At 45.5% G+C, this 24,483-nt stretch overlaps 1 protein-coding gene across 4 annotated transcripts; it reads left to right on the top strand.

Annotated features, from left to right (window-relative positions):
• The first annotated feature begins 30 nt into the window (after positions 1-30).
• Positions 31-24,291, top strand: LOC130908530 (phospholipase D1-like). Of its 4 annotated transcripts, none has more exons than XM_057824046.1 (24): positions 31-121; positions 9,393-9,575; positions 11,148-11,308; positions 11,375-11,517; positions 11,592-11,700; positions 11,890-11,955; positions 13,175-13,233; positions 13,292-13,384; positions 13,616-13,768; positions 16,632-16,781; positions 17,779-17,862; positions 17,939-18,020; positions 18,091-18,562; positions 19,874-20,005; positions 20,073-20,191; positions 20,268-20,381; positions 20,446-20,556; positions 20,692-20,780; positions 20,848-20,961; positions 21,317-21,366; positions 21,425-21,559; positions 21,623-21,776; positions 22,258-22,375; positions 22,459-24,291. In XM_057824046.1, exons 2-24 carry the CDS (start codon positions 9,425-9,427, stop codon positions 22,681-22,683), a joined length of 3,084 nt encoding a protein of 1,027 aa, XP_057680029.1. In that variant the 5' UTR covers positions 31-121; positions 9,393-9,424; the 3' UTR covers positions 22,684-24,291. The 4 variants fall into 4 exon arrangements, with proteins under 4 accessions (XP_057680029.1, XP_057680032.1, XP_057680028.1 ...); XM_057824045.1 differs by lacking the exon at positions 31-121 and adding an exon at positions 233-732 and having other exon boundaries at positions 22,459-24,290; XM_057824047.1 differs by lacking the exon at positions 31-121 and adding an exon at positions 8,757-8,852.
• Positions 24,292-24,483: the final 192 nt, after the last annotated feature.

Genomic DNA, 24,483 nt, shown 5'->3' with positions numbered 1-24,483 from the left:
GGAAGGTCGAGCTGTCGGGGAATGCGGACGCTTCCAGTTTAGCCACCTGTTTGCTTTCAGGGAGGCGGCGGCTGCGGCTGCCGAGCGTCAGTAACGGCACCACGACGTCTACTTCTTCAAGGTATTTCTGACACATTTTAACTCCATAAGCGGGATTTAGTTTGAAATTAAACAATTTAAAAGGTACTTTTAGAAGATTGCTTAATTGTGTTCTTTCAACCAGCAAAAAATGTTGCTGTTATTCAAAGACTGAAAAAAGGAAAAGTGGCAAATTCCCATCACGCTGCGGCATATCGTTGAGCTAGGAAGTCTTTCAAATATTCCATTTTTCCCCCTGCGATTGGTTTCAGACGCGTATTTGATATTCATCTATCTTATATATATCTCAATGAATGAATGGCTCGGTGATTTGAAAACATTCATTTAACGCCTGTTCTGATTTGTACTTCACAATGATTATGATTCATTTGCGTGCAAAAAAATCACTTGATGCACGACCGCAAGTGGGCTGGCTGGACGACCACTTCCTGCGCTTTCAAAACGTAAAAGCCGTTCTCCGCAGTGGCGCGTCTATTCTCTGGTTTTATTTTGAAAAGACGGGTGGTGCCGGTGCGGCGACTCTTGCGAGTATACGAGAAGGCGTCGTCGCGCAATCAGTCAATCAGTGGCTCGCTCACTCGGCTGCTTGACGCTCATCTGGACGGAACGGATCGACGCTTCTGCCTCTTTCCGGTACGTGACCGACCGCGTGCGCGGGACTTGACGTGTACGTGTGTCCGTTGATCGCGATTTGGCACAAGTTTGCCGCTGTGCGCGTGCGTTATTCAATCAACGCGCACGAGTACCCCGGCGGCGTGGACCCGCTCTTCCGGTGTGGGCGGGGCCAAATCATCAGCCGCTTCCCTTTTTCCCGCACTTCCCCCCCTTTTAACGGGAAATGGAAACCCGCATTTTTAAGTCATTTCCTCCCATTGACGGCTATAGACGTCAAATCCATTGGAACTGGCAGCGAACGGTCACGGTCCCGTGCCTTTGACGGCGATAGACGTCCGATGCATTTGGACAAGGGGGCGCGGACGACATAATTGCATTCAGCTGAATGACACAAATGCGTGTCGTTGTCAATGATGGAGCTGAAAGGCGCTTTTGTTGCCAAGACGGCCAATCTCGTCTGCCCTTAATCACATTTGGAGCCAACGAAGCCAGCGCACCACTGAGCCTCTCCATAAAAAAAAAAAACTGGAATTCAGCAAAAACATCATCCTCGCGTTTTTCGCTTCATTCCCCTAACTCACTGGCTGCGTGCCATTGTTTGTGGATTGGACGTCTACTAGTGATAAACTCGTTGGTGGAAGGGCAGAGAAGGGGACATCTTGACAAATTGGGATTTCTGAACTCACGCACCTTTCCCCGGCTCGGACGTAACTCCACGTTTTGAGTGTGGAAAAGCCACACGATGGGACGTCCGTCATCGTCATGACTGACTTGACGCTGACTCACGTTTCGATCGTATTCACGCTTCAAAAGAATGACGAGCGATGATTGTTGCGCGAATGCGACGACCGGAATTTCAAGCCCGACGCGTTTTGGAAAACTTTCAAATATTCCAGCGTGCGTGCCTTAAAATACAGTGATGCCGACCCACTTTTTCTTGAACTAACTACCACCTAGCCGCATATACCTGGGCCGGGCAGTAAGAGAGCGAGTTAACAAAAGTCTTAATGGCTCGCATTAAAGATTGAACGCTGATGCACTTATTACACACCCATAAAGTCAATTGAGTGGTTAAATGCACGCGCGCGGGCGGGCGGGCGCTTTCTTCACACTTCCCGTTTGCTTCCTTTCAACACGAAACGGTCGATGTCGTCATTTGGAAAAGACAAACTCATTGTATCCGTCTCGCGCGCGCGCGCGCGCGCACGTCGCACCCTTAGCCCTGCCTGTTTTCGATCGGAGCACTCGGAAAAAATAACTAAACACAACTAGTCTAGGCGTTTGTTTGTCAAAGTGTTCAGTGAAAACAATTTGGTGAAACTACAACTCCCTGCATGCCACTAATGACTTGCATCTGTTTCAAAAAAAGACTTTTTTTTCATTTAAAAAAATTGTATTTTAACAATTACAAAATAGACATTTGTATCGTGCAAAAATTATTTGTGCAAAAAAAGGAAAAAAATATATAATATTTAATATGTTAAAGTTTTTAAAGTGTACAACATCATATTTAATCAGACAATGATTTAAATAAAACAATGTGAATGCAAAGGCCCCTATGTCCTATTAGGCCCGGGACAACATCGTCGACTGGCTTGCACACACACATTGCACATCCCCAACAGAAATAAAATATGTCGGCAACATGCCACGTCCTGTGCCCCCTTCAAAGAGGAGGGTTTTTTTCGGCCAGCAGCAACCAATGCAGGTCATGTAGAAAGGTGGAGGTGGGGAACATACAACTAATTTTGCTACTGAAAGTCGGGCCTGCATCAGAGTTAGCATAACATTAAACTGTGTGAATTTGTGAGGAATTCAATGTGTGAGGAAGCTGCTTAGAGAGAAGTGTCCTCCTGTATGTTTTCTACTGTTAACGTTAATTAAACTGTGAGAAATGTAGTGAACCTTTAATTCATCTACTGTTTCTATGCACCGTGTATCATAATGCATTTGCAAATCCCTTTGAGACAACCTTGTTGTGATATAGGGCTATAAAATAAAACTGAATTGAATTGAATTGAACCTATAGGTGTACCCCCTTCTCCCAATTTTCTTTTTTTTTTTTTTTTTATTTTTTTTATGTGGTCTTAAAGCAGCCTATAGGCGCTTTCATTTTTTGTTGTGTTTGGCTGTGCTTGTGGACAGAAGCAGCAGTCTTTTACCTGAAGGAAGGCTCCATTTTTATTCATTCATTCATTCATTTTCCATGCCGATTTTCCTCACGAGGGTCGCGGAGGTGCTGGAGCCTATCCCAGCCAACTACGGGCAGTAGGCAGGGGACACCTTGAACTGGTTGCCAGCCAATCGCAAGGCACAAGGAGACATACAACCATTCACGCACACACTCCATTTTTATTTGTTTTTGTTATTCCCTGACTAAGAAGGTTTTTTGTTGTTGTTGTTTTTGTTTTTGTTTAGACAGACAATGTTGAGTGGCAAAAACATAAGCGGACTTTAAGGGGGGGCCAGGCCCCCCCTGATGGCCGAAAAGTGTGATTGCATGTAATTGAATTTCTTATATATATATATATATATATATATATATATATATATATAAATTGTAAAGCAAGAAAACTGCAAAAATGAATGAAATTAACAAAAAAAAATTTATAATGGGTCAAAATTATTTTTTCGAACAGATCATGTGACTAGCAACTTAGATGATCATGTGCTTTGAATATATTTTTTTTTTTTAAATAGGGAGGGGTAATTTTATTTTTCAAAAGATTTTTTTCTTTGATTGAAAATATTTTTTTTTTGATTGAAGCAACTTTTTGGGATTAAATTATTTAGACACAGATGTCCTACTCATAATAGGGGCCAAACACAAAAAGGATTGCTTCAATCAAAGAAAACTTTTTCAATAAAAAATTAAGTGTTCAAATGGAAATTTTTCAATCTCAAATATTTTTTCGCATTATAAAACTTTTTCCATGTTTGAATTTTTTTTTTTGATTGAAGTGATTTTTCTTTTTGAAAATATATTTTTTGAAGCAACTTATTTTTGATTAAATAATAAAGACAAATATGTCCTAGCCAAAATGTGGCCCAAACACAAAACAACATTACTTCAATCAAAAAAGTTGCTTCAAACAAAACAAAAATGGTAAATGGTAAATGGTGATATACGTACTCTTATAGCGCTTTTCCCAAAAAAAGCTTTCACATGCATTTTTAAAAATTTAAATTTATTTTTGCATTTAAACATTTTTTTTGGGATTGAAGCGACTTTTTTTTGGGTCGAAAATATATATTTTGATTGAAGCAACTTTTTTTGATCAAATAATAAAGACACAAATCTACCTCCATATGGCTCCGCCCAGTGGATACAATTTTTGACTGGGGTAACTACATTGGCACGACACCAGCGGGCGTACCAAATTCAATGGATGGCGATCTTGGCGAAAAGTATTGCCTAAGCAGCCTGATTTAGAATTCCCCTCTAGAATGATGGGAAACAAAAAACGCTCATTGTTAACTTATTATTATAAATATTCTTGTAAGTAAATTTTATTGCTGACACTGCGTTTCGGGGTCATCTACGTGTTGTGCCCCCCCCTGCCCCAAAAGTCAAACTCCGCCTATGGGCAAAAATGTCTATTTTTTGCATTTCTGGATAGTTAAGAGATTATTAACAAGTTTTTATTTGTGGTATAAGTTAATATAGTTATGTTTAAATATTTGCATTTCAATTTGCTTTAAAAATCCAGAAGTTTATTCTGGAAGTTTTCAAAATCTTACTGTAGTAGTTTTTGAAAACAAAGGTTTAAATCGAACGGTGTCTCACCTGAACCAATATACATGAAAGTTAGTATAAATCAGGGGTTCCCAAACTACGACCCGCGGGCCGGATACGGCCCGCCTCCACATTTGGTCCTGCCCCCTGAACAATTCCCCCCCAATATAGTGTTATTTATTTCCTGGCTTTTTTCTGTGAAGAACCCAGAGGGGGTTATTTGGTTATTATCTATTTCATTAATAGTTTTATTATTTATTATTATTATATTGTATTATATTATATTATAATTTTATTTTGTTCCATGAAGAATCCAGAAAGGGTTATTTGATTGTGGCTTTCTGAAAAACAATACATCTTTACATTTAGGCACTCCTGCAATCATCACACTTTTTCTGTTACAAACTGACCCGGCCACTAATCAGAGAAGGAAAAAGTTATGTGGCCCTCACAGGAAAAAGTTTGAGGACCCCTGAGCCTATCAATTAATTAGGTTCATATTGGTGAGAAATGTCCTGCCCTGATTCCCGTTCACCCAATCTTGTTTGGTCTTATTAATGTCACGTCCCCAGCAAAAAGTGTACATGCATGTTACGCTACCATATTGTCCCTACCAATGTAGAGACCAAACCTACGCCTTTGGGACAGCGGTCTCAAATTTGTGGCCCGGGGGCCAATGGCAACCTATAAGGGGCAAGATTTTTGTATGAGTGTTGCCCGCACACTTATTGCCAAGGGCAATATTTTAAAATAATTTTTTAAAAAAACATATATTTTGAATAAAATGAATTTTGGGGAGAAAAACAACCATTTCTTAAGTAAATAAAGAATTCAAATTTTTAAAAAAGCCACAATTAATAGTAAATATCAATCGTTGTAAATAAGTTGAAAATCATTCAAACACAACATGAAAACAAATTGGGAAAAAAACAAGACTCTAACTCTTTGGCTGCCGTCGACGGCAATAGACGTCCGATCCGTCCGGACGAGGAAACGGCGAGCCGCTTTGTCTGTCCGTCCTTTCGCAACTGGATTGCGTGAGCGTCTTTCCTCCTCTTTGGCTTTAGTTTGAAGCATTAAGTAGATAAAGGCACCAAATGGGGCTTTGTCAGTCTTTCATCAAAGGTCACATTCTTGGCTTTGCCTCATGTTACTTTTTAAACGCTTTATTGATCCTGACAAGGATCAATAAAGTACGTCAACTTCATTCGTCGTCAGTGGCGACTATTTTCTGGTCAAAGAAGAAAAAAAAAAGAAATCTTTGAAAAGAAAAGCGGCCTTTCCCACTCGTCAGCAGACGAACGGGCCGCTCTGATGCCGATTCTCGTTCTTCTTGTTTGCGCATGTTACCCGAAACTAATCGCCTGTCCTTTTGTATACGACGCGCGTCGGCTTATCGCGCACGTAAAACTCAAGGTTGGCCTTTGTCACGCTTTAAAAATGGAAGTGGGTGAGCCAAAAACAAAACCAGTTTCTGGCAATGGTGCATTGTTGACATCCTGTCTGGGACATCCATTTTCTACTGCTTGTGAGAGAGACCGAGAATGTGTTGCCTTGTGACACCGAAGGGAGAAATAGTTCAGCGTTTCTGCAACGTTCCCAGCTGCCAGCTTCGTGTGCGTGTGTTTCAAGACCGGCGCATTTTGAGGGTCTCTTCTTGATTTTGACTCTCAAAAATCTTGGTCAAGACAAGCACCAATAGCTGCCATCTCGGTCAGAACGGAAGCAACCATTGTTTTTGTCCAGTTCTAGATATTCTTCAAATAAAAATCCAGAGCAATGTGAAATTTGGAAGACTTGGTGGTATAGACCTCAGGAACCCATGCCCAAAAAGACAGCAAATCTGGCATTTTGGTGCATGGGAAGCACCCATCTTTCTTCTCGTTTTAGATATTCCTTTAATCAAACTTCAGCCACCAGAGCTAGTTTCATTCTGAAACATGAAATTTGGTCGATGTGTCAATCACGAGTCGAGCTTACAGTGGTATGAAAAAATATCTGAACCTTTTGGAATTTGATCTTTGTCAAAATCACACAGATGAAAAAAAAACAGTGTCTGCTTTAACTAAAACCACCCAAACATTTACAAGTTTTCCTATTTTGACAAGGATAGTATGCAAAGAATGACGGGGGGGGAGTTAACCATCACATTTAATACTTTGTAACCCCCCCGGCAGGAATAACTTCAACCAGACGCTTCCTGTAGCTGCAGATCAGTCTGGCACATCGATCAGGACTAATCTTGGCCCGTTCTTCTCTACAAAACTGCTGTAGTTCAGTCAGATGTCTGGCATGAATCGCTGTCTTTAGGTCATACCACAGCAGCTCGATGGGTTTTAAGTCTGGACTTTGACTTGGCCGTTCCAAATGGTGTATTTTGTTCTTCTGAAACCATCGTGAAGTTGATTTACTTCTGTGTTTTGGATCATTGTCTTGTTGCAGCATCCAGCTTCAACTGTCTGACAGACGGCCTCAGGTTTTCCTGCAAAACTTTTGAATGGACTCTTCCATTAATGATTGCAAGTTATCCAGGCCCTGAGGTAGCAAAACAGCCCCAAATCATGATGCTCCCTCCACCATGCTTCACGGTGGGGATGAGGTGTTGATGTTCCATTTTTCCTCCACACATGACGTTGTGTGTTACTCCCAAACAATTCAACTTTGGTTTTATCAGTCCACAAAATAACTTCTGTGGAGTGTCCAAGCCTTTTTGCGAACATTAAATGAGCAACAATGTTTTTTTAGACAGTAGTGACTTCTTTATTTATTTATTTTCCCTTCAGGCATGACAAATCTAAACAATACAAATACAAATAATTACAAATAATTCAACCTGAAAAGAAAAGGGCAGACGGGAGAAGCCAAAGCTTATTGAATCCGACCCCCAGTATACCATAGGGCGCAGAAAATATCAAATAACAACACTTCCTTCGTGGAGTCCTCCCATTCTTGGCTTCATAGTTGATGTGTGCACAGAGATATTGGACTGTGCCAGTGATTTCTGTAGCAGACACTGTAGGGTTCTTTTTTACCTCTCTGATTATTCTGCACTGAACTCTTGGTGTCATCTTTGGTGGACGGCCACTCCTTGGGAGAGAAAAAAAACAGTCTCTCCATTTGTAGACAACTTCTCTGACTGTCGATTGGTAAACATCCAAACTTTTAGAGATGGTTTTGTATCCTTTGCCACCTTTATACAAATCACCATTCCTTGATCGCAGGTCATCAGACAGCTCTTTTGACCGAGCCATGATGCACATCAGACAATGCTTCTCATCCAGGGCCAGCCCAGCCTATATGCAGACTATGCAGCTTCTTAGGGCCCCTGACCACTAGGGGGCCCCCAATCTGGCAATTGTTTAATTTATATTCTATTTTGTTTACTACACTTTGCTTTATTTGACTTTTGTGTGTTTTGATACTTGATTACAAGCTTAAAAAAAGTTCTTCCTGAACTTCTTTTTTTTCCCTCTTTTAGAAAAAGGTTTGGCGCTATCTACTGTAAGTACTGACAATCATTTGGGGTGAGAAGTTTGAAGTATACAGTGCAACAAAATCTGATTAACATACAAAATATGGATGTATGGGTTGGATTGCATGTATGGGTTTCGCAGTACACTGTGACCAAATGGTGGGCCAAAAATATGGGCCCCTTTGCATTATTTTGCTTAGGGCCCCCAAGTGGCCTGGGCCGGCCCTGTTCTCATCAAGACATTTCTTACCAGGTGTGTGTTTTATAGTGGGCAGGGCGGCTTTAAACCACTCAGTAGTGGTTGGGCGCACACCTGACTTAAGATGTTTGTTAAAGATTGGTTTCAATTTCTCTAAGTGTTCTTAGGCAGAGGGTTCACTTACTTATTTTTCCCACTTCTGTCATTGTTTGCATGCTGTCCTCATTAAAATATGAAAACCTATAAATGTTTGTGGCGGGGGGATAGTTAAAGCAGACACTGTATCTTCATCTGTGTGATTTTGACAAAGATCAGATCACATTGGATGGTGATTTTATGCAGAAATGTGAGACATTCCAAAAGGTTCAAATACTTTTTCATACCACTGTATGAACACACAGGAATTAAGTCAAATATTCTTCAACTAAAATTCGGCCAAAAAAAAAAAAAAAAACACGGCGTTATGATTAAAACCAAACAAGTAGCCTTTTGATGCTCTCGACTGCCAAAAGTCAGTGAGCTCTGGTCTCGGTCTTGAGCCAGCCAGGTAGCTTTATGATGATTGGCCGGTCCCTCCCCCTCGCGACGCTTCTACGGCGCCACCTCCTCCTCCTCCCTGCGCAGTCCGCGTGCCGCACCACTCGGCTCGTCCGTATGTGTGCGCGTCTGCCGCCCTAGAATGGAGACGAGGATGAGAATGGACTTCTCCTCCGTTGTGACTGCAGGCTCAGGTCAGGTAGCGCTGTTGGAGTGATGATAATGATGATGATGATGCTAGACTTTTGTAGCAACCTCATCTCCGTGCCAGTGTGTGTGTGTGTGTGTGTGTGTTAGCCCGCGCTCATGTGTGTGTCTAATTATCGTGAGTGCTAAAGTGCCAGCGCTCAACTCTGTCTGGCTCTGTGTGTGTGTGTGTGTGTGTGTCGTCTCTTACTATTGAAGGCCAAACTTGTGTGTTCACCTCAACTCATTGGTTGCCATGGACAGCGTCCTCCCACTCTAAAGAGATTGGACGTCCATTTCTGTCAATGGCAAGGGAAAATGAGCATTTGCCTACCAGTTGGAGTCTGTCGTTGTCAATGGCAGGCAATTATGAGTCAGGAAAGTTTTCGGTTGTCCGTTTTTTTAATTGGCCAGCAACCAGTCCATTGACAAACATGAAATTTTTGGAAACAAACAGTCCGCCATTTGTCTGGACGTACACCCCGGACCGGTCACCATCAAACTGTAATTTGTTCATGCGTGGCGACCTCTCTCGCCCGTGCGTGCAGGTGAGCCTCGGGCTCCCAGCTGAGCGCCAGCCATGTTGGGTCAAGGCCAGCCCACCTCCAGCACGCTGCAACTGGTCGCCAGCGACGTGAGCGGCATCATGGGGACGCTGGACGCCCGCGAGCTCGACACGGACGGCGCCGACGACGATATTCACCCCGACGACGATGACGGCGGGTCATCAGGTGGGTTGCGCTTTACTGCTGTCATAATACTCAGATCTTCAACTGTATATCAATTCCCAAAAAAACCAAATTGATTTCGATGACTTAAAAAAAAGCGATGACTTTTTTAAATCATCGAATCATACTTCTATTGTGAATTGAAATGAGTTTATCACTACAGTAGTTGACGTCTAATCCATTTCAAGTGGGAGGGTGGAGGCAGAACGTTGGCCGGCTGCCAACGCTCCCACTTCAAAGGAATAGACTTTTAGCGCCCGCCATCAATGGCAGTTGACAAATGGACTGAAAGCATTGGAGGAGTACATAAAGAGAGATAAGTACTGAATCTAGAAAATGAATACAGCTAGGAATAACATAAAAAAATAGAGAAATTTCAAAAATATCTGGTAAAAATCCATTATAATTTCTTCTGTTTGTGGCAGCCATGTTGGTGGGGTCAACATTCCCATGAAACACAATGCTCCATTGTAATTGGTGAAGTGATTTTCTTGGAATGAGGCTAAAAATTCACAACTCAAACCTGTTGTAGAGCACTTATTTCATTCTTTGACTACTGCTGATGGGGCCAGACATCAGATACATTTTGATTGGACAAGGACATTTCAAAAATACCCTCCATGACTATTGAGGGAATATGACCTTTCAGCCAGATTGCCAGAATCACGCCAGCCGAACCGCCGGACCCGCATTGCTCCGATGATCCGGGCCGGCAAAACTCGACAATGAGGCCAAAAGGCAAAACTCCGCGCGTTCACCTTAGTCTTACTGACTACATTTTGAAAGCTGGAAAAAGGCTTCGAAACACCAGTTGACAATTTATTCTGAGTCGACAACAATTATACAGCACAGAGGGACCCAGGCGAGGACTCGGGGTCACCGAATCACAAGTCAACAAAAGGTTCCCGAGAAAAACATGGCAATGCTTAGTTAAACATTGTCTTTTGAAGGCTCTCGCGGGGCTGGCTATGGGCAGGAAGAAGGGTGTGTTCGGGTGTTGTTTTGGATTACTAATAATTACATATTATTGCTGAGTCACCGTCACTGAGGCAACTGGAGTGGGAGATTTTGCCCACCTCGGCATCAAAGGGTCGCTCAGAGTCTTATCCGTTGTTCCTTATAGGACAGGACGTACCGCCATTTGTTCTGGACTGTGATGAAGAAACTGATTGCGGGATTTGGTCTTGGAAACGTGGGGTTGTAGATGTCTTGCCTATCACCTGGTTGTCAGTGTCAGTCTTGCTCGGTCAGCTGCACGAGGCACACGTTGGGCTTCCGTGATCACAAGGCGTCATGCATCTCTTATGCCCTATGTCAAATATATTCTGCTTGTTTTCCTTAAACTATGATATCAATGCTATTTATTTTATATTGGGTACGTTAGAGGAATACAAACAGTCAAACGCTAAATACGAGAAATGATACTATTCCCTTCACTATCAAGAGTACACTGTAAAAACAAAACGACCGTAGTAGTGGTCGAAACCAATATCGATACTTTTGCAGTCAAATATCAAGACTGAAAATTTTAGCACAGATACTTTTCCATACCTTTGACACTCGGAGCGCTTTCAGACGACGGCCTGCCCTTCCTGAACGTCTACAAGACGGTGGGCTTCAAGGACTGCAAGTCCTTCTTCCTGCCGCGTCCCATCACCGCCAGGATCCTGGAGGTGGAACGCTTCACGTCGGCGCAGGACCGCTTCAACGTCAGCCAGCAGAGGAGCGTCAGTAAGGTCAGGCCCGTTGTCCGTCCGTCCGTCTCCGACTCGACCCGCTTCTAAATGGGCGCCGCCTTCCAGTCCATGCCGGCCGTCTTCAAGATCGAGATGAAGCACGGCGAGTTCACCTGGTTGGTGAAGAGGAAGGAGAAACACTTTCAGGACCTCCACCGAGACTTGAAGACCTACAAGGCCGTGCTCCACTTGCCGCTGCCCACCCGCAGGTTGGGGCCCGTACCGAGTGGCGGACGTTTTACGCGTCGAGTAGAAGCCAATGAGCTCGTGTCCCCACGCGCAGTCACACCATCAGGCGACAGGCAGCCAGCACGGGCAGCCGCGACATCCCTAACCTGCCGCGAGGAGGCGGAGACGAGCTGGTCCGGGAGGAGCAAGTGTCCAGCCGAAAGGTCCCCGTTTACTATTTGCTCTCGGGCCACGTTGGGGTCTTGGCGCTCCACTGCATAGTAGAAAAGCCCATACAAAAATGATGAGTGTTTCTACAGTAGTAAATGAATCTCAATCAAAAACAAATTCAGATTTTTTTTTTGTCTTGAGGGGCTTTTTGTTCTGACAGTGTCCCTCCTTTTTCTTCTCAGAAACAACTAGAAGATTACCTCAACAAGCTCCTCCAGATGCCCACCTACCGAGACTACCACGCCATGGTGAGAAGATGTCGAGTAGAAATACAATTGACTGTTCAGGAGAGGCTCATGTCTGAAGGAATCTGACCTTCTAGCCAGACCGCCGGAATCGCGCCAGCCGAACCGCCGGACCCGCGCTGGCGCAGCTCCAACGGCCCAGGCCGGCGGGACTCCGGCCAGAAGGCCAAACCCCGCGCGTTCACCTTAGTCTTAACCCTTTGTACTGACTCCATTTTGAAAGGTTAAAAGAAGGCTCACCGAAAACAAGTTGACAATTTATTCAGGTCGACAGCGATCAAAACGGCAAGGCGAAACAAAAACAGTCAGGCAGGGAGGCAAGCTCGTTCTAAGGTCACCATATCAGAAGTCAACAAAAGGTTCCCGGAGAAAAAAATGACAACACTTCGTTAAACATTGTCTTTTGAAGGCTCTCGCGGGGTGGGCGGGCCGTGGACAAGAAGTGGGGGAAGAAGGGTGTGTTTGGGAATATTGTCTGTTTGTGGATTGGACAGGAGGATTCGGGAGTTACTGTTGTCGTGGCAACGAGGATTGTGGATTTTGCCACCTCGGCGTCAGAGAGGCTCTTGGAGTCTTGTCAGTCATGTTGTCAGTTGGATATCAGGCATTCTCCGGTGCTCCTTGTGTTGGGACAGAGTGTCCTGCTATTTGTTCTGGACTGATCGGGAGGACTGATTGTGAGAGTTGGTGTGTCAATCTTGCTCATGACGCACATGTTGGGCTTCCGTGATAAGAAGGCGTCATGTATCTCTTATGCCCTATAATTTGCTTCTTTTCCTTAAACTATGGTATAAGTGCCATTTACTTTATATTGAGTGTGTTAGAGTAATACAAACATTCAAATGGTAAATACGAGAAACGATGCTATTCCCTGATTAATTATATTAAGTGTGTTTCAGTAATGCAAACAGTTAGATGGTGCCTACGAGAAAAGGTACTCCTTCAGTCGACCTTCTGCTTAAGTAGAGGAGAACGACTTTTGTCGTCGCGCTTAAAAACATTTTCTACTCGATGTCGACACTCCTAAAATTACACTAACGAATGTTCGTTCCCGGTCAAAATGGATCGGACGTTTAGAACTGGGAAAATGTCTTATCCAGAGTAGTGGGGGGAAAAAAAATCCAATTTTCTGGTGCTCGTGCACAAACAAATATCGCATGCGGATATGACAGTTTATCGATGCTTTCCGCACCTTGGCGTTGACGTGCGAGCCCTTTTTCAGACGGAGTTCATCGACGTCAGCCAACTGTCCTTCATCCACGACCTGGGACCCAAAGGCCTGTAAGCGCTTCCGTCGACCGTATCCGCGAGAAGACTCCAAACAGTCTTTTGCCCGTAGGGAAGGGATGGTTCTGAAGCGCTCCGGCGGCCATCGGATCCCCGGCTTCAACTGCTGCGGTCAGAGCAAGATGTGCTACCGCTGGTCCAAACGGTCAGTACCGTCCCAGTTGGATACTTGAACGGCTCCGGTTTCCTCGTATTTGGAAGTACTCTAGCGGCAGCGTTCTTGATGATCTGAAGCTTCCGTTGCAATAGCCCACTCGTCAATTTTGTTCTCCCATGCTATGTTTCAATGATAAACCTTAGCTTAGGTATCCGTAGCCGTCAGTCACACTGAGCCGAGGTCGGCGCCGATCTTTGACCGAACCTTCCCGGCGCGCAGGTGGCTGGTGGTGAAGGATTCCTTCCTGCTGTACATGAAACCCGACTCGGGCGCCATCTCCTTCGTGATGCTGTTCGACAAGGAGTTTGGCGTCAAGATGGACTCCAAAGACACGGACGCCAAGCACGGCGTGCGCGTGGACAGCCTGTCCAGGTCAGTGGAAGCGCTTGTCATTTGCCGCCGACTCTCCCGCTTCAAATGGATCGTGCCGCTGCCGGCGCTACATTCAGAAATCTAGCGCTGTTGACGGCAGCAGATGAGTTCAAAAATAACTTTTGTTCTTCCTCCTGGCCACGACGCAACCGGTGAGTTAATCACTAGTAGTTGTCCAATCCGCTGCCAGGCAATGTAATTGACGTCTACTAATGATCAACTCTGCAGCAGAGGGATAATTGGACATCTGGCGTTGTCTGTGGAAGTGCTCTTTATTATCATTATTAGGGCTGTCAAACGATTCAAATTTTAAATCGAGTTAATTACAGCTTAAAAATGAATTCATCGCAATTCAAACCATCTATAAAATATGCCATCTTTTTCTGTAAATTATTGTTGGAATGGAAAGATAAGACAAGACGGATATATACATTCAACATACGGTACATAAGTACTGTATTTCTTTATTATAACAATAAATCAACAAGATGGCATTAACATTCTCTTAAAGCGATCCATGGACAGAAAGACTTGTAGTTCTTAAAAGATAAATGTTAGTACAAGTTATAGACATTTTATATTAAAACCCCTCTTAATGTTTTCGTTTGAATAAAATTAGTGAAATTTTCAATCAAAAAATAAACTAGTAGCCTACCATTGTTGATGTCAATAATTACACAATGCTCATGGGTGCTTAAGCCCATAAAATCAGTCGCACCCAAGCGCCAGCAGAGGGCGACAAAACTCCAAAAACATTGCACACGGACACTTGGACATTGCACTGTGCTGTCATTTTAATCTGTTTGAGCGGGGCATGTGCATTAATTGCATCAAATATTTTAACGTGATTAATTCAAAACATTAATTACCACCCGTTAACGCGATCATTTGACAGCCCTAATTATTATTATTATTATTTTATTTTTATTTTTTTTATGGGGGTGTGCATAGTTGGCATTCATCTCAGGTAGGATGACCAGCGGTTGGAAACGAGATCTGGAAAAGTACATCATAGACTTCATGATGATATTGACGGGTCAGATTCCACCTTCACTGCGCAACGCCTTTAAGTTGGGAGGTGCCCTACGGTCCGCTTCAGTCATTCGCAGTCGGTCGCAGCGACACATGCAGCAATCCGACGCCGGACTTAGGTTGAAAAATTACGAAAGCTGTATCGCATACAAACAGGAAGGATGGTTTCAGGAGTGATTTGTTCAAGGATTCAAGGTCATTATTATATTTTTTGTACGATGCATGCATTTTGAAACGTTGTGAAAAAAAATCAATGGGAGAAATTAACCACTACAGCATTGGCATTATACTTCGCAATATTTACGTAAAATAAATGCTACCTGCACAGTTATTTTGCTTTTAGCCAAGAATCGAGACTGTTTCACGCCCATATCTATAAAGGATTCAGGGATTTGAGCATTTATTTACAAGAATTTTTACCGGAAAAGCTCTGTTTACATATGGCGGCTGCCACATTGACTGACAGACTAGCATCGTACTCTGACATATTTAGGTAAAATAAATGCTAACTGCACTTTTTTTTTAATTTTTTTATCTTAACCAAGAATCGAGACTTTTTTTACGTCCATATCTATAAAGAATTTAGGCATTTATTCACAAGCATTTTCAAGGAAAAAAGCTCTTTGTGATTGCACCCGTCAGCTTTGACGGACACACCAACAATGCAGGCCACGATTCCTCAGCCCCGTGTCCCATCAATATCATTATGAAGTACATTATGAGTACATATAACATCGGCACTGAATCGCGCTAGCCGAACCGCCGGAAGTTGACAATTTATTCGGGTCGACAGCGATCAAACGGCAAAGCGAAACAGAAACGGCCTCGGGCGGGGAGGCAAGGTCACCCTATCACACGTCAACAAAAGGTTTCAGAGAAAACTGCAAAACTTAGTTAAACATTCAGTCTTTTGAAGGCTCTCGCGGTGCGGGCTGTGGGCAGGAAGAAGGGTGTTTTTAGGATTATTGTCTGTTTGTGGATCGGACAGGAGAATTCGGGAGTTACTGTTATCAGGGCAACGAGGGTTGTGGATTTTGCCACCTCAGCGTCAAAGGGGTTCTTGGAACCTTGTCAGTCGTGTTATCAGATGGATATCGGGCCTTTTCCGTTGTTCCTTGTGTTGGGAGAGGGCGTCCCGCCATTTGTTCTGGATTGTCCGGGAGAACTGATTGCGAGAGTTGGTGGTGCAGACGCTGGCTTGTAGGTGTCTTGCCTCGTCAGTGTCAATCAGTTGCATGACGCACACATTGGGCTTGTGTGATAAGAAGGCGTCATGTATCTCTTATGCCCTATATTGTGCTTGTTTTCCTTGAACTATGATATAAGTGCTATTTATTTCATGTTGGGTGTGTTCGAGTAATACAAAGAGTAAATACGAGAAATGATACTATTCCCTGATTGATTATGTTAAGTGTGTTAGAAAGAATAATGCAAACAGTTAGACCAGCGGTCTCAAACCGACTCCACAAAGGGCCGCAGTGGGTCCTGGTTTTTGTTCCAACAGATCCAGCACAAACAGTTCAACCAATGAGGTTTCTACTAACATAAGCAGCACCTGATTGCAATCAACTGATTACACTTGTAAGAAACCAGATTGGTGAAAAGGTATTTGTCTCGTTTGGTTGGAATGAAATCCAGTACCCCCTGCGGCCCTTTGAGGACCGGTTTGAGACCTGTGAGTTAGACGGTGCCTACGAGAAAATCTCCTTCAGCACGTTATTTCTTCGTACTCGCCAGTATTTACCGGCGACACCGTTTTAGTGCCAATTCGGTACGGGGCAACACCGGTTAGGAAGCGGGTGTACTGACGCCGTTGCGCACACGCCGGCAGGTGCCTGGTTCTGAAGTGCAGCAGCTACCGCCACGCGCGCTGGTGGGGTCAGGCCATCGAGGGCTTCGTGCAGGAGCACGGCGCCGCCTTCCTCAGCGACCATCGCTTCGGATCCTTCGCCAGGGAGGAGGAGAACATCCCCGCCAAATGGTGAGCCCGCCGTCGGGAAAATGAAAGCGGCCTATTTGTCGCCCGAGTAACTCGACACAACGTCGGGGAAAGTGAGCCTCTCTTGTCCGCTGGGAAACACGAGACGTGCCAGGGCCGGCGTCGATGGTTCGGGGACGTCGTTGACCTCGGAGTGGTCCGAATCCTCTTTTTTTTAACTCATGGGCTGCCATGAACAGCGACAGACGGCCGTACAATCCGTTTGGAACCCGAGGGGCCAATCCAAATGGATTGGACATCCAAAAAAAGAAGATTTGGAACATTCTAAAGAGTCCATATTTTCATTTTTTTTTTTTTTTTTTTTTTAAATGTCACATTAAGGCGAAACAAAAGGGAGGAAAAACGACTTTTTTCAATCAACTCAAAAATATTTTAAATTGATAAAAGATGGAAAAATGTTTTTGAAAAGTTTGAATTTTAGAAAGAAAACATCCATCCATTATCTTCCACTCAGTTCGGGGTCGGGTCGCGGGGGCAGCAGCTTTGGCAGGGAAGCCCAGACTTCCTTCTCCCCAGCCACTTCAGCCAGCTCCTCCGGCGGGATTCCAAGGCGTTCCCAGGCCAGCCGAGCGACATCCAGCGTGTCCTGGGTCGACCCCGGGGTCTCCCGCCGGTGGGACATGCGCGGAACACCTCTCCAGGGAGGCGTCCAGAAAGAAAACATGGTCTTTTTAATACAAATATCTATTATTTAGATAAAATTGGGAAAAATCAAATTCAATTTGGCCCTGTGACCTTTTGGCCTCTTGACCCCAAAATTTCAATCACCGCTTCAGTTTTACATTCCAAACATAGCCCGCAAGTTGGATAAGAATCCCTTTATTCGTTCTTGGGTTATCATAAACATACGGAAACGAATGCATAAGCTCCGCCTCTAGTTAGTGGCGGAGGTTATGTTATAATATGTTTGATATAAGAATGGATGAGCGTTAATACGATCGGCGATGAGTTGACTGGCGCTAATCCTCTGTTTTGTCAGGTACGTGAACGGGAAGACCTACATGGAAGATCTCGCCAACGCTCTGGAGGAGGCCAGGGAAGAAATCTTCATCACAGACTGGTGGTGAGTTCCACACGACGGGCGGCGGAATGAGCGAGCGAGCGAGCGGGTCAGTTAGCACCTGCGCTCTGGGCGGCAGGTTGAGTCCCGAGATCTTTCTCAAGAGGCCGATCGTGGAGGGCAACCGCTGGCGTTTGGACCACGTGCTGCGCCGGAAAGCGGTGAGCGCCGGCTAGAACGAGCGCCGCTCCGACGGATCGCCCGGCGTGACCGTGCCCGCTTTGCCGGCAGCGACAAGGCGTGCGCGTCTACGTGATTCTGTACAAGGAAGTGGAGGTGGCGCTGGGCATCAACTCGGGCTACAGCAAGAAAACGCTACGCCACCTTCACCCCAACATCAAGGTGATGCGGCACCCGGACCACGTGTCGTCGGCCGTCTACCTGTGGGCGCATCACGAGAAGATCGTGGTGGTCGACCAATCGGTGGCCTTCGTGGGCGGGATCGACCTGGCCTACGGTCGCTGGGACGACCGGGAGCACCGACTCACCGACGTCGGGAGCGTCACCTACTCGCGGGCGGAAGACGCCGATGCGGTCGACGGCGGCGGCTACGGGAACCCCGCCTTTTCGGCCGACGATGCCGCGGTGCTGCCCAAGGTCAAAGGTCAGGGCAGGATGCGAAGGGCCAAGATGAGCATCAAGCGACACCTGCAGAAACACGGGCTCGCGCACGTCGACAGCGATGACGACATCGACTCGGCAGGTACCCAAAATTGGGGGGAATAATAAAATAACAAAGAACAGAGTAATATAATACATTTTTTTTATGTTTACTCAATTTTTTTTTAAAAGAATATATATTTGAAATGTATTGTAAGGGAAAATGGCAAATATTCAGTCATTTTAATATAGATATATTTTTTAATTGAAAATAAAGGGGAAAAAAAGAGTGTTCTTTTAAATAGCTTGACACACCCCAAAAATGCAGCAGAGCCGAGAACAAAAAGTGGTATTTGCCATTTTTTTTTGACACATGGCAAAAAAAAAGCCACATGGCAAAATCCATTTTGCCACATGGCAAAAAAAATGTTACATGGAAAAATCAGTTTTGCCACATGGCAAAAAAAGGCCTCATGGCAAAAAAAATGCCACATGGCAAAATCAATTTTGCCAAATGGCAAAAAAATGCCACATGGCAAACAAAAAATGACACATGGCAAAATCAATTTTGCCACAAGGCAAAAAAATGCCACATGACAAATCAATTTTGGCACATGGCAAAAAAAAATACTATATTGCAAAATCAATTTTGACACATGGTAAAAAATGCCACATGGCAAAAAAATGCTACATGGCAAAATCCTTTTTGCCACATGGCAAAAAAGTGCCACATGGCAAAATCCATTTTGCCACATGGCAAAAAAAAATACTATATTGCAAAATCAATTTTGACACATGGTAAAAAATGCTACATGGGTAAAAAAATGCACATGCTACATAGCAATATCGATTTTGCCATATGGCAAAAAAATGCTACATGGCAAAATCAATTTTGCCATATGGCCAAAAAAATACTACATGACAAAATCAATTTTGCCATATGGCCAAAAAAATACTACATGGCAAAATCTGTTTTGCCACATCGCAAAAAAAAATGCCATATGGCAAAAAAATGCTGCATGGCTAAAAAAATGCTACATGGCAAAATTGATTTTGGCACATGGCAAAAAAATACTATAGGGCAAAATCAATTTTGACACATGGTAAAAAATGCCACATGGCAAAATCAATTTTGTGACATGGGTAAAAAAATACTACGTGGCAAAAAAAATACTACATGGCAAAATCTGTTTTGCCACCTCGCAAAAAAATGCCATATGGAAAAAAAAAATGGAACATGGCAAAAAAAATGCTACATTGGAAAATCAATTTTGGCATATAGCAAAAAAATGCCACATGGCAAATACCACTTATGGTTCTCAATCCCTCCAATAATGTGTGCATGGTGTTTCTTTTATGGATGTGAGAGTATTTTTGCCAGGTGTTTTGTTGTAAATATGAAGCCCTTTTACAGAAAGTGACGCGGACCGCAACCTGCCGCCGGGCGCCGCCGACGACTTGTGCGGCAACACCCGCTTCTGGCACGGGAAAGATTATTGCAACTTTGTGCACAAAGACTGGATCGAATTGGACAAACCCTTCGACGGTAACGCCCGCCGTCGCCGCCGAAGTTGGCCGACGCGCCTTTTCACCCCGCCCTTCTCTCTCTCGAGATTTCATCGACCGCCACGTGACGCCGCGGATGCCCTGGCACGACATCTCCTCGGCGGTTCACGGCAAGGCTGCGCGTGACGTGGCCCGCCACTTTATTCAGCGCTGGAACTTCACCAAGGTCGGTCGGGAGGACGGCGCGGGTCGTTATCTGAGTCAGCCGGTCGAGGACGCTCGTTTTTGTCTTTGCGGGCCAGATCGTGAAGCCGAAATATCGCCTGCTGTCTTTCCCGTACCTTCTGCCCAAGTCGCACACCACCGCCGGACATCAGCGCTATCGCGTCCCGGGATGCGTCCGCGCCAACGTTCAGGTGAGCCCGCATTTTTTGCCCGAAAAAAATGTCCCGACGGACCGGAAGACGGCGTGGTTTTCAGGTCCTGCGCTCGGCGTCCGACTGGTCCGCCGGCATCAAGTACCACGAAGAGTCCATCCACAACGCCTACGTGCACGTCATCGAGAACAGCCGGCATTTCATCTATATCGAGGTACGTGCGCCGACGGCTTCGGAAACGGAACGCCGCGTCACGCCGCGTCACGCCGCGTCACGCCGCGTCACGCCGCGTCACGCCGCGTCACGCCGCGTCACGCCGCGTCACGCCGCGTCACGTGTTTCCTTCCAGAATCAATTCTTCATCAGTTGCGCGGACAACAGACACGTCTTCAACAAGATCGGGGACGCCATCGCCGAGCGCATCATCAGAGCGCATAGGTGCTTTCTTCGTGACGAGCGCTCTTTTCGGACGGAGCAAAAAATAGATAAATGTCAATGGTTTCAGGGAAGGTCAGAAGTACCGCGTGTACGTAGTGACGCCTCTGCTGCCGGGCTTCGAAGGAGATATTAGCACCGGGGGAGGGAACGCCATCCAGGCCATCATGCACTTTAACTACAGGTGCATACCCTTTTTTAATTGAAGATATATTTATATTATCTATGCAGTATGAATGGCCTTCTTCAAAACTTTTCATACATAGGGCACACCAAATTATAAGGCGCAGCAGCAGTGGTTGAGGTTGCGTGATGCATCCACTGGATAGAGCCGCATTAAACGGAATGACATGGCACCATGAACCAAAATTGATCCATATATAAGGTGCACTGTTTGAGAAAATGAAAGGCGCCTTATAGTGCGGAAAATAGGGTCATCTAAAAAAAAATGGTCCGCATTTATCAAAGAGTCGTGGCTGGCTCCAATCCCTTTGGAACGCAGCGATCATTAGACGCACTGTTCCGTTCGTCATTTTTAGGACCATGAACAGAAGCGACCACTCAATCATCTCGCAGCTGAAGAGAGAAAGTGAGTTACGTGAGCGGAAGCCAGGTTACGTCGGCTAACCCCGAACGCTTTGGCGCAGTGGACGACCAGTGGATCAACTACATCTCCATCGCCGGGCTGAGGACGCACGCCGAGCTGGAGGGCAAGCTGGTCAGCGAGCTCATCTACGTGCACAGCAAGATGCTCATCGCCGACGACAACGTCGTCATCATCGGTGAGTGGACGGCTGGGCGGGCGCCGGCGAAGTTGCCCCGATTGACCGCCGGGCGACCCGCAGGCTCGGCCAATATCAACGACCGCAGCATGCTGGGAAAGCGGGACAGCGAGGTGGCCGTCATCGTGGAAGATTCCGAGACCGTGCCGTCCGTCATGGACGGCGCTGACTACCCGGCTGGACGTTTTGTCTTGTCGCTGCGCATCGAGTGCTTCAAGTAAGACGTCGAGTCTTGTGACTCGTGTAAATGTGACGGTGCTAAATTGAACATCTAGCTGTCAACGGCAGGTAAACTAGGGCCACCTCCGCTACTTAATTAGCAAAATAATCAACTGTTTAGACGTTGGTGACGTCAGTTTTTTTTTTAATACAAAAAATACATTTTAAAAAATATATTCATTTCATTTTCACGTCTTTTGTTAACAAGCCTGAATAATTTTTTTTTTAATCAAATCCAAAAGTGGAAGAAAAAAAATTCAATATTCTCTTTATCTTTATTCCTTTAAATCCTATTTGTGGACTTCGGATGTCAATTCATGTGACTGACTTTGGCGGGACACACAAATCCGGCCCCCGTGCTGCCAGTTTTGTTATGACTATTTTTTTTTTTAATGAAATATATTTTCATTTCAACTTATGATATATAATTACAATTCTTTTGATACAATTGATTTTTGGGCTATATTTGTTTCCTACAGGACCATTTTGGGCGCCCACAGCGACGCGAGCATCGACGTTTCGGACCCGGTCAGCGACCACTTCTACAAGGAGGTGTGGATGAGCACCTGCGCTCGCAACGCCACCATCTACCAGAAGGTGGCGACAAACGTCTCCCGCGTCACCGTCTCTCTCCAAAGCGAGGCTTGACACAATCTCTCCGTGTGGCCGGTCTTCCGCAGGTCTTCCGCTGTCTTCCGTCCAGCGACGTGCGCAACATCTCGGAGCTGGAGAGCTACCTGGGCAAGCCGGGCTTGGACCGGGAGGACCCGGCGCGAGCGCGCGAGGAACTGCGCAAGATCCGCGGTTTCGCCGTGCAGTTTCCCCTGCAGTTCCTGGCCGAGCAGAACCTCCTCCCTCCCATGGGCTCCAAAGAGGCCATGATGCCCATGGAGGTTTGGACCTGAGACGCCGAAACCCTCGCTTCGACGGAAACGGACCGCCGATCCTTAAGAGCGGGATGGCGAGCCGGCGTAAAATGGGAAAAGGATAGTTTTGCCTTTCCCTTGTGAACTCATTGGTTGCCATTGACCGCGCTAGACGTCCAATCCGGATCAGACATCTAGCGCCGTCAATGGCAGTTCAAGCATTACATCGGTGCCCTAAAAGAGTTCAAGTTCTCAATTTTTACCATACGGCGAGACGCTTCGGAAATACGCAAAATGAGGACTCCATTTCAGCAGATACCAATGTGGCCGCAACACATGCAGGCGGTTCAAACCTACAGCGTTTCGTCGCCTTTTCTGGACTTTTGTTCATTCAGGAATCGGACGTCCGGCGCCTATCGATGGCGCTAGAACGTTTGTTCGCTCGCCCCTGGCCCTCCCACTTCTGCCGGATCGGACATCTCCGAACGATACGCTCACTGAAAGGGTTTAGAGTTTTCAAGAGCCACTTGATCAGACGTCCATTGCTGGCACCGAAAGAGTTACGGCAAAGCCTCGGAGAACCCGTCGTCCGGTGGACGTCGAGAAGACCCGAGCGCCCCGTCTCATCGCACGCCTCCGAGCCATTTGGTTTCTCCCAAGGTGCCAAACCTTCGATGACCCTTCCCCAAAGAGGCGCTCCATCAAAGATTCCGGCAGTCCCTGGCCTTAATTCGGACGACCTTTTGCGGTCGTACCGCGAGCCTCGCCCTTACCGATTGCGTGTGACTCTAAGTGGACATCTTGCACGTCGTCCGTGTCGTTGATTCTCCGCACGTTCCCCCGAATGCGACAAACCTCAGTTCCGTCCTCGTCTCGACCTTCTTCGGGTGACCTCGAAGTGAAATTCGTGCATGTCACGCGTCCCTCTGCGCGTGTCCTCCACCAAATGCATTATTTGCACAGACTTTGTGTTGTGTGAACGTCCGGTCCTACAAATAAACCAATGGTTAAGTTTCGAGTGCACTTCGGTGTCACGCGTGGCGTCATTCCTCATCTTCACAAAGGTCAACTTGGGCAAAAATGCAAGCGGTTTGGACGAGTCTGGTGTCCTAAGAAAACCTCCGAAAGTGTTCTCACTTCACCCTTTGTGCCACTGGGTGACGCCAGAGTAACAAAATAGTGTTACTCCTCACCGTCACATGAAAAATACTGCACTGTTTAAGAAAAATAACTCAACATTGTGAAAAAGTCTTTCATGTATTTACATTTTGAGATGATTTTAAGCTATCTTTTGATTCAATGCCTCTTTAATTATTGAGTTGTTTACGATACGCACCACGTGAATGACCTGTCTCCTAAATGAAAGAATAGACTCATCAGACCAAAAAAATGCTTAAATGGACCTTTTTGATTTCTTTGTTATATATAATTGGACAAGACGGGCATCTTTGTTGTTTACAAAATGCAACCATTTCTCCCCCAATACGGGGGGATGATCCTTGCACTCATTGGACTAATAAACTGGACTGAGCTCATGTGGAAAATGGTGCATTGCTGCCATCTGTTGGTGTTCTCTATCGGAATGGACGAGTATGCCAGTCAATGGCAATGAATGTTCATTTAAAAAATAATACCAAGTATAAGGATATCGGATTAAAAACCGGCAAAGCTGCTCTCAACTTTCGCCAAAGTGATTGATGTCATTGGCTGCCAATGACGTCAAAAGACGTCCAACCTATTTGGAAGGGGAATGAGTTCTTTCCAAACGAGCGGTGATTTGGGTTGTGGCGTCACGGTGGGCGTGTCCGCGTGACGTGAGCGTCCGGCCACTCCCGGGAA

Source organism: Corythoichthys intestinalis, chromosome 20, assembly GCF_030265065.1.
Source record: "Corythoichthys intestinalis isolate RoL2023-P3 chromosome 20, ASM3026506v1, whole genome shotgun sequence".
In the NCBI taxonomy this organism is placed as follows: domain Eukaryota; kingdom Metazoa; phylum Chordata; class Actinopteri; order Syngnathiformes; family Syngnathidae; genus Corythoichthys; species Corythoichthys intestinalis.
The sequence above is the reverse complement of the archived record's forward strand: the minus strand, read 5'-3'. Positions and strand labels throughout refer to the sequence as shown.